This window comes from Colossoma macropomum, unplaced genomic scaffold (assembly GCF_904425465.1).
Source record: "Colossoma macropomum unplaced genomic scaffold, Colossoma_macropomum, whole genome shotgun sequence".
Lineage (NCBI taxonomy): Eukaryota > Metazoa > Chordata > Actinopteri > Characiformes > Serrasalmidae > Colossoma > Colossoma macropomum.
In genome coordinates, this window is record NW_023494805.1 from 41,723,004 (window position 1) to 41,733,675 (window position 10,672).

Sequence of the window (10,672 nt, forward strand, 5' to 3'; positions counted from 1 at the left end):
GAGATGGACTAAACAGAAGGAGAATGAGAATTATATAGACGGATGTACTTCTGGCATGGCAGAGTGACTGAAGTCCTGTTGGGCAACATTTGAAAAGTTAACTACCTTATCCCAAACGAATCGGCAAGTCTAACCCGGACTTTGCTATAATCCATTACCGGACCCTCGTCTGGTCAAACAGGGCTTCAAATTAATGCAGTGTTTATTTAAAATAATAATACTTACAGTTTTCTCCATTGAGATATGACAGCAAGTCCTTTCTGTCAGGTCTTCTGACCACAGGTATGTTCTCTGTCTGCGAAGTGAGAAATTTAAGGCTTAATAAATAAATAAAAATGTTAATTTAGTTACTCCGCTTTAAGGTTATTCTGTAATGACGTTCACTGTGTACATTAAACTGTAAATACAGCTGTTACTTCTAGTTGTGTTTATACTCACTGTGTTGTAACTACCTCGGTACCACTTGTACAACACCTGCTCTCATGTAAATACAACAAATCTTGTTGTCTTATATGCTGTACAAATATATGCAAAAAGATATACTTTAAATTTCTACTCTCTCATACTTTAACTTGGGTCTATTTTTTATTTCTGCCTAATTTATTTCTGCCTAATTACTGTAATTAATGTAATGCAATTTCCCTTCAGGATCAATCACGTTCTTTCAGTCTAATGTTATTAAAAGGAACAATTCTAGAACCAGGGCTGAAAAATGTATGTTAATCGTTATCGCAGTGGGCTATCCAACCAATCACAGAGCTTTATACTGCCGACCAATCGTCAGAGGAGTTTCTGCAGCTGTTTTGATGAATCTACGTTCACGCAAGTCAACAAAAGGACATTATCTGGGTCAAATTAATGCAGGCTAATCTTTGTCACGTTGTTAAATCAACAAGTGTATTTAATACATCGCAAAGGACTGATGGGAATTCCACATATTTTTAAAAAAATTCTTAATTTAATCACTACAATGTAAACAAAGTCATTCTGAAGCATTTAATGCCTCTAAAAAAAAGTTATTACATAAAGTGGTTGCAAATACGCTGCTCAATGTCTGTTTTCATTTTTGGCCTAAAATAATATTTTTCAAATCAATTCACAGCGGACCTGTAAACCAAAATAGTCCGCAAAAAGTATTTTCATCGACAATACACGACAATACATAATCGACAATACACGACCTACACAACGTGTAGGTTCACTGGTGGTTCTGGAGAGTGAATAAAATGGCTTACTTTTATCTCAATAATTGAATTATACAGAAATTCTGATGCAATCGCCCTTTAAAAGACTGAACAAAACGTGAATAAACAACTGCGAGACTCAGTCTAAGCTCAATCTAAGCTCAAGCCGCAAACGGTCACTTACCGCAGCTCTGCGCACGTAGGACGGGTGAGGAAGATGCACATTGTTGAGGAGGAAGAGAATGGAGTCGAGGGTGTAGTACTCCTTAGGCTGGCCTTCTTTTCCTGTTCTGTAATATAAACACAAATAAATAATGTTACTTCACCAACAGAAACAAACTGAAAATTACATTGGTTGCACTTTATTCTGATGACAAGATCTGCCTCAAGTCTCAGCAACTAAGTTGTGAAGTGAAATTGGATGGATGGATGGATAGATAAATAAGACAGACAGACAGACCACTTTATTAAAGTCAGTGGAAAAAGTATCGCCATCTGTATTATACAGATGCTTAAACAGAAGAAATAAAGATATATAATAAAAAATAAAATATTCTGAAACAGTCATAAAATATAATGTGCAGTACAAGGATAAGTCAGTAAAATCACATAAATATTATGCAGGTGACAATGCAGTGATGCAAGTCACGTCCAGTGAAATGTATAAACAATGAATGTATAAACAAAGTGGCAGAGCATAGTAAAGAGTAGAGATATATAATGTCTAGTTAGTGTTAAATGAGCCTGTCCTGTCAGTAGCTCAGTATACAATAACGTCCATTATACAACAGTTGGTTCCGGCCATGCAAGCTCATTGGCTGAGAAGCGCTCTAACTCTGATGTAGCAACAAGCTGCTTGTTAAGGAACTATAATTTGGTGAAGGAACTGCAAACATTAAAACATATTAAACGCCGCGTTCACGGCCCAGTTTATTAATTTATTACTTTATTTATTTAACTGTTGTATAAAAGCAATACAACTCCAGGTTGTGTTATTTCGCGATAACACACTCCCTCTCGTGTTCTATTGCTTAAGCAAGACAAATTTGACAAAAATATCCTCCATCTTTAAGGGTGCATTCACATCCATTTGGCTCTCGGTCCAGAACAAACCAGGAAATTATAGTCCTCAATGAGTCTCAACTAACGAACCACACATAAGGAACAACCACAGAGTTCGTTTTAATCTAATCAAACCTGCCAGGTGTGAACACAGTCAGTCAACTCTGACTCAACACAGTGCTCAAAATATCAAACAAGAAATTAGAGACGCCTCAGCAACCGAATATATCCTTAGTGTTCAGTGGGTCCACCTTTTTCCTTTATTCCAGCTTCCATTCCTTTCAGGAGACTCACTTTCAGTTCCTCAAAGAATCTGCAGACACACCTCCAAAGTTCAGTCTTAGAAGCTGGTTGATCATTTTCTGAAGTAATCAAACACATTCAGTGGTGTTGAGGTCTGGACTTTGGGGTGGTCAGTCCATCGTTCAGCTTCTTTGTTTGATGTGTCCGTCTCCTTTTCTCAGTGAGGTTCTTCTTGATCAGCTACACATCCTTTCAGACCCACAGCGCTGAGTCGTCTTCTCACAGTGGAAGGATGGACAGAAACACCTGTGGATGTTTTCAGATCTGAAGCAGCTTGATTTTCTCCTCTCTCTCAGAGATGAAAGCTTTAAGTGCTGTTTATCTGATGGGGGCAGTTTTGGTGTCTACCAGGTCTTCCAGGTGGTTGTTAGGAGGCACATTTTCTCTACATAACTTCGCGAATAACTGTTTGGGAGAAGTCCTGTTTCGTTCACTTATATTACTTTGACATTCTTCCTTACGCGAGTGGATTATCCTAAATCCAGTCTTCTCAGAAATATCTTCTCCAATATCTCACCATTTTAATGACATTTTTGATGGTGCGACAGGTGGGCGTGAGCCGTTGCTTGCGTGAATGTTAGGGTCTCTTTGAAGGGGAACAGCTTTAACTTAGCTGGGAGGACTCAGCTGTAACTGGCTGGATGGAAGAGTTGAAGTGGCAGAAAATGCACAAAAGTTAAGAGTGGGCAATTTAAATACTGATATACATTTGATATACTTAGGGCTGAAGACTTACGCTTTATGAAGAAAAGTATTGGGACACACCTCTTAATCACTGAATTCAGGTGTTTCATTCAGTCTCATTGCCACAGGTGTATAAAATCAAGCACCTAGCCATGCAGTCTGCCTTTACAAGATAGTCCACGATCTACTGTGAGTGGTAGTAATAAAAAGTGAAGGCATTTAGGAATCACAGCAACTCAGCCACGAAGTGTCAGACCATGTTAAGTTACAGAGAGAGTTCCAAACCTCCTCTGGCATCAACATCAGCACAAAAACTGAGCGCCGGGAACTTCGTGGCAGGGTTTCCATGGCTGAGCAGCTGCATGCAAGACTTACATCACCAAGCACAATGCCAAGCGTCGGATGGAGCGGGGTGAAGCGCCGCCACTGGACTCTGGAGCAGTGGAAACGTATTCTGTGGAGTGACGAATCAGCTTCTCTATCTGTCAGTCTGATGGACGAGTCTGGGTTTGGCGAATGCCAGGAGAACGTTACCTGCCTGACTGCACTGTGCCAGCTGTAGAGTTTGGTGGAGGAGGGATGATGATATGGGGCTGTTTTTCAGGGACTGGTCTAGAACCCTTAGTTCCAGTGAAGGGAATCTTAATGCTTCAGCACCAAGACATTTAGGACAGTTGTACACTTCCAACTTTGTGGGAACAGTTTGGTGAAGAACCTTTCCTGTTCCAGCATGACTGAGCCCCAGTGCACAAAGCAGCTCCATAAAGGCCTGACTGGGTGAGTTTGGTGTGGAAGAACCTGACTGGCCCTCACAGAGCCCTGACCTCAACCTCATCACACACCTTTGGGATGAACTATTGTGAACCAGGCCCTCTCGTCCAACATCAGTGTCTGACCTCACAAATGCTCTTCTGGATGAATGCGCACAAATTCCCACAGACTCTCTCCAACATCTTCAGTTCAGTTCAGTTCAGCTCGGCTCTCATTGGTTGCTGGTCTTTCAGGCATGACATCAACATCACGCTTCACGCCGCACTACACCACACTCCGCCCCACACTACAGGACATGTTTAACATTTACGATGCACAACCAGGGCGGCCCTGACTGGACTGGGAGCAGGTAAGAGGAGTAAACACTGGATTAAAGACGCCCCAAACTACCACGGGATAATCTGAGAAGATCAGTGTTTAAGATCACCCTAATACCTGGAGACATTTTGTGGTTGTCAGGAGGAGCAGGATTATGCTGTAGTGGGCCAGGCATGAGTTACTGCTGTGACAAATTTTCAACACTACAACATTTGGGTGGCCTACCACTGTGATCTGCGATACCTGATAACTGTTTAATGCTGCAACATTACACACGAATACACCTCTGCAACACTGTTAAAAAATTATGGTTCTTCAAATGACAATGGGTCTATCTAGAACCAAGAACACTGAAAGAACCATCTGCTTAAAGGGTTTTTTGCATGGTGAAATGTTCTTCAGATTGATGGAGAATGTGTTGTATATGGATTTATAGAGCACCAAAAAGGGTTCTACTATCATGACAATTTCAAACTTGTACTACTTTTCTTGTGCTACACAGAACAATTTTTAAAATTACATTGGTTCTAAGAAGCACCTATTGGTTGTACTGGTTCTAAGAAGCAGCTATTGGTTGTACCGGTTCTCTATAGCACCAAGAAGCGTTCTTCTATTGTTACAAGCTTGAGGTACACTCTTAAAAAAGGTGGTTATTTGAGGGTTCTTTTGTAAAGAAAATGGTTCTATATAGAACCATGAACACTCACAGAACCCTTTGAATGACTGAAGGGTTTGTTGCGTGGTGAAATGGTTCTTCAGATTGATGGAGAATGTGTAGTACACGGATTTATAGAGCACCAAAAAGGGTTCTGCTATCATGACAAAATCAAGCTTGTACTCCTTTTTGGTGCTACAATTTTTTAAATTATATTGGTTTTAAGAAGCACCTATTGGTTGTACTGGTTCTAAGAAGCAGCTATTGGTTGTACCGGTTCTCTATAGCACCAAGAAGGGTTCTTCTACTGTTACAAGCTTAAGGTACACTCTTAAAAAGAGTGAACAGAGACTGAGATCTGACTACAATAAATTAAAAAAATGAAAGATAAAAAAATAAACACTGTTAAAAAAATGATGGTTCTTCAAATGTTCTTTGGTAAAGACGATGGCTCTACTTAGAACCAAGAACACACAAAGAACCACGTGCACGCTTAAGAGATTTTTGCATGGTGAAATAGTTTGTCATGTGTTGTATATGGATCTACACAGCACCAAAAAGGGTTCTGCTATTATGAAGAAGTCAAGCTTGTAATCCTTTTCGGTGCTACATAGAACCAACAGAATTTTAAATGTGGTTCTAAGAAGCAAATATTGGTTGTACTGGTTCTATATAGCACCAACAAGGGTTCTTCTATTGTTACAAGCTTGACGTACACTCTTCAGCAAAGAAAATGGTTCTATCAAGAACCACGAACACTCAAAGAATCGCCTGCATGATTTAAAAGGTTCCTTGCGAAAGAAGAACCTTCCTTTTGTGAAAGAGCTCTTCAGAATGTGCTGAATATAGAACCTATTTGAAAAGGGTTCTATGTAGTACCCAAACGGGTTCTTCTACTGTTTCGATGTCAAGCTTGTAACGATAGAAGAACCCTTTTTGGTGCTACAGATACATTCTCCATCAATCTGATGAACGATTTCACCACGCAAAGAACCACTTAAGCATTCAAATAGTTCTTTGTGTGTTCACGGTTCTAAACAGAACCACTATCTTTACTAAAGAACCTGAAATACCTTTTTAAGGGGGTAAGCTTACGACTTATTTAAATTCTTCAACAAATGCGGTTTTTAACTATTTATACATCTCGAAAACAACAAACAACAGCTACACGTCAACACTGGCATCGTCCTGGGCATTTTGAAGCCAGTTAACCTCTTCAACTCCTTGAGGCCACCGGTGGTTCCAAAACACACCTCGTCATATTCTTCATAACTTTCATATTTCATAAGCCTCATTCTAAAGGTGGGGGTCGTATGAGAGCTGAAACTGTCTTCTTTCCAGTCAAATAGATGGTGATGTAATTTTAAATCCTTATAATAAAAGAAGCTGAACTAAATTTTTTTCTACTGAAAGTCGACCCATTTTTCCACAAATCTGAGCTATAAACCATAAACAGATGGCGTCTCTTCAGTGATCTGCTCTGTAAACATTATTTTTATAAAATAATACAAAGAGCGTCTCAGATTTTTGGCTTTCAGCAGTAAATTGTAAGTATATAGCAATATGTGTGATCATAAAACACATGTTCTGTTAATTTGAGGGGAGCTTCTACAAAAATTAAATAAAATAAAATAATTTACATTTATTTCATGCAGTTACTGAATAATCTGTCTTACGATTTGGGCATGTAAATTCAGATGGACAAACCAAAATATACCCTGGTCAATAAGAGGTTAAATGTTAATATTAGCTCACTATCGCTGGAGCTACTGAAGGAGGACGGAGGCCGAGTCGAGCGCTTTCTCCTCAACACGCCGTAAAACTTCTCACCTCCTCACAACACAGCTTCACAACTAACGTCAACCCCAACATTCACTTCATCTCCTTTAGAAAAGCGTCTCCTTCTTCTTCTGTCGGGTCATCAGAAATTATGCTACGCTAAACAAGTTAGTGTCATAAACCACCAACAGGATTTAACCAAACTTCCTGCAAAACATTCACAAAACTCATTCAGAGCTGATTTTAAGCACAATTAACGCAGAAAATACACAATCCAAAAAAATAACACTGCTGCGGAGCACTTAAAAGGGAACTCCACCAACTTTTCAAAATTCGGTATAATTCAGGGGTTAGTTGATGTCTTTACAGTGGTGGTGATAGGAACCAGGGGTCGCCATGACTACAACACAAATATAGACATTTTATTTACTATCCAGAACCACCAGTGAACCTACACGAGTCTTCTGAGTTTATATGGAATGTTGATGATGGAAAACAGTGGAAAATCTGAAATTATAAGTTTTCTTTGGGGACTATTTTGCCTCACAGCACCCTGCATGTATCCCTCCACCATAAACGGCTTTAAACAATATGTTTTAGGCCAACTCCTTCCCTCAAAACAATCATAAAACAGTGTCTCAGTCATCAGGCAGTGAATTCATAACCATTTCATGTAGGAACTTTCTGTGAGGGAGCTTTTAGAGGTGGACGTCTGGTTCCTATCACCACCACTGTGAACAGTTCTGACTCGGTAAGTTTCTCTAGAACAGAGCGTTTCACACCAAACCACTCTGAATGACTCTGTTTACATTCTGTCCGTTTAATTAGCTGGAACTTTTGGAAAACGGGTGGAGTTCCCCTTCGACGTCGCAAGAACATTCACCACAAGTGACCGAACAATTCGGAAGATGTTTTTAAGCTCTAACGTATCCCAGAAACAACCTAAATTAACTTACATAATAGAAAATAAAACAGGATTAAAGACATTTTATCTAGTTGTCACAGCCAGTTAGCTCGCTTAGCTAACCTAAACCTAGCTGGCTGACGTTATAACGTCATCTTATAATTTTAACTTAGTTTAACCTCCCAAAAGTGTTCGCTGCGAGCCGTATAACACATCACAAGCGACTTATAAGCTCTTATGTACCTTGGATAAACAAATAAGAGACAGATAACACCAGTTAGACAGAGGTTAAGGTCGTGTTTCTGACGAGGCTGAAGTTTGGCTGCCTGTTCGCCAGCTTGTTCGAATTTTCCCGTTCCACCTTAAATGGTGCAGCAGATACATTCTGGCGCCTCATTTAAGGTGGGACGGGTTCGAATTTTCCCGTTCCACCTTAAATGGTGCAGCAGTTTAAGGTGGAACGGGGAAATTCGAACAAGAAGCTTAGTTCAGCTCCGTAGGTTATGTTTCTGTGTTTTCCAACGCCAGTTAGCTACAGCTGGCTAACCCAACAACAGCAGGCGACCGCAGGATAAAGCAGACAAATCTGAGCTGTTCTCACCCCCAGATTACATAGTTGGTTTTGACGTTTTTAGGCCATGAAAACTCCCCGAAAATCACTTCGTCTCCTTTGGCGACGATCTCCTTTTTCTGGATGTTGTACTGTCGCAGCACGCTCAACACGTCCGCCATCTTCACTCTCTACACCACACGGGCTTCTTCACTCCGAAGACCCGAAGTGGATAAACGCAGCCAGACCAAAGAAATCACAGAGAAGAGACTGTTCACTCCGCGGCCATCTTCGCAACAAGACCACACTCCTATCTCTTTGAACGGGGAGGGACCAAAATACCCGAAACTAAAGGTCAAATTACCGTTTCAAAATCAGATTTGAAATCAATGATACGTTTTAATAAGATCCAGAATAATCGTTTGTAGTGTTTAGCTCAGTAAAGTACAAAAAACGCGATTTTTCGGCGTGTTCTGGCTACTGCGCTTGCGCAGATCTCCTCAACGCGTGGGCCGGGCGTTCCCGCCGGCGGCGCAACCAGCGAGCTCATTGGCTGTTTTTCTTGAAAGGCGGGACTTTCTTCGTAAACAGACGCCATGTTGAGAGTTACGAGCTTTCCCATTTATCTTCCAACCAGTGAACCGTCTCTTCTTTTATAACATCTCTGGTTTCACTCCAAAGAGCCAAACTAGATGATCGCAACTTTTTATTTAAAAAAAAAACAAATATTTATTTATTTATTATTCTTATTATATTATTTATCATTTTTCGAAACAATGCATAACAATGTATAGCTTATGCTTATTACACATACAAAAAATCTCAGAAAAACAAATAATAAGACTGCTAGGTGTTCAAATAAATCACAATCAAGGAAAAACTTACAAAAGAAAACAATTTAGTGTTGGTCGAAGCAGAAATACGAGGTAGATATTATTTAATTTTTTGTTTGAAAATTAAAAAAAGGTAATTTGTTGTTAAATTTACTTTTGTGAATGTGAAATTCTGCAAAAAGTATAAGAAGATTGATCATAAAATACTATTTGTCTTCTTTTACAGATATTGGGATGTATATCAATGCATACTGTTCATATATAATTTTAATGTGCTTTACTTTTTTAAAGCTGTGATACTTTGCACAAGTGTTTATTTTTACTCAAGCGCTGTGTGTTGTAGAGGTTGCTACAACTATATTGTTATTCAATTAATATGATATGATAAAATGATTTCCTAAATATGATTTCTTTTATATTTATTACTAAATTATTGCATTTTTAAAACTTTATGTTGAGCACTTTTTTGGGCTCCTACGAACTCCTGTGAGTGTCTGTGGGAAATAGCCGTAATATATCTAATTAATTATCCTTTTAATAATTACATTTCAGAGATATAAGGATTTTAAAATGCATATTTAAAATGCATAGAGCGGAATTTCTTTTTCTAAAACACTAAAGCATATTTTAAAAATACATTTTAGCTTCTCTTCACGGGGAGGACTTTTATTATATCTTTAACGTTACCATACAGAAAGTGGTGACTCCACTAAATGCCTGTTCGAAATTGTTACTACGCCCAAAAACGCTATTAATGCAAATAAATGAATGCAGTTGGATTCATTGTATTTTAGCAACATTACATTAATATATATATATATATTAAATAGCGTAAATATATATAAAAAAACGATCCTATTTAACTTCTCACAATGGACAGGACTTTTATTTTAGTTTCAAGCAAACTAAGAGTGACTTCAGTAAATGCCTGTTGAGACAGAGAGGGTTTGATTTTAATTCATGTTGTTATTATATAACGTATAATAACAGACATTGAAAATACAAAGCAACAAGCATCGCTGTTATTTATTTATCCATCTATTTTTACGTTATTTGTTTATTGGCAGATGTAATAAGTCGGACACGAGATTACAGTAAAAGTCAAAGCGTTCATCCAGTAACAATAACATATAACATGAAAAATGAATAAATAATACACAATAAATAACTAAAATACTATATATATATATATATATATATATATATATATATATATATATGGAGATCTAAAATTAGATTTGAGCAGGTTGAGAGAAGTTTGTATTCAGAAAAGGTTGGTCTTGTACAGAGTAGGATTTCTGCACACAAAAAAGATCTGTATGTTTATAATGACACGTCCTGTTAGCTACGTTAGCCTCGTGACAGAAAAAGGCTAAATTTTGATTGTCTAGTTTGGATTTTTCACCAAAACATTTCTTCAAAAAGTGCTTTAGATCAGCTTGAATTAGAACAACAGCGCCATCTGGTGGACTTCAATATATATATATATTCAAGCAGCATAAAAAGGCTTACAAATATGTCTTACAGCTGTTTTGATCTCGAGCAGCAACGATAAGTTCAGTTCTTTTCAGAATCAGAAAGCACATAAATCTAACAAAGGAATAATAATAATTCATTTTTTAAAATACA

The 10,672-nt window shown here is 38.3% G+C and overlaps 1 protein-coding gene across 1 annotated transcript in view; it reads right to left on the reverse strand.

The window, feature by feature from the left end:
• The window catches only part of cdc73 (cell division cycle 73, Paf1/RNA polymerase II complex component, homolog (S. cerevisiae)), a 39,928-nt gene extending 31,490 nt beyond the window's left edge, over positions 1-8,438 (reverse strand). Inside the window, exons 1-3 of the mRNA XM_036596655.1 lie at positions 8,262-8,438; positions 1,369-1,474; positions 226-295 (exon numbers count right to left, since the gene is read on the reverse strand). Coding sequence (XP_036452548.1) covers positions 226-295; positions 1,369-1,474; positions 8,262-8,392 — 307 coding nt within the window. The 5' untranslated portion in view covers positions 8,393-8,438. The remainder of the gene's footprint in view (positions 1-225; positions 296-1,368; positions 1,475-8,261) is intronic.
• Between the last annotated feature and the right edge of the window lie 2,234 nt (positions 8,439-10,672).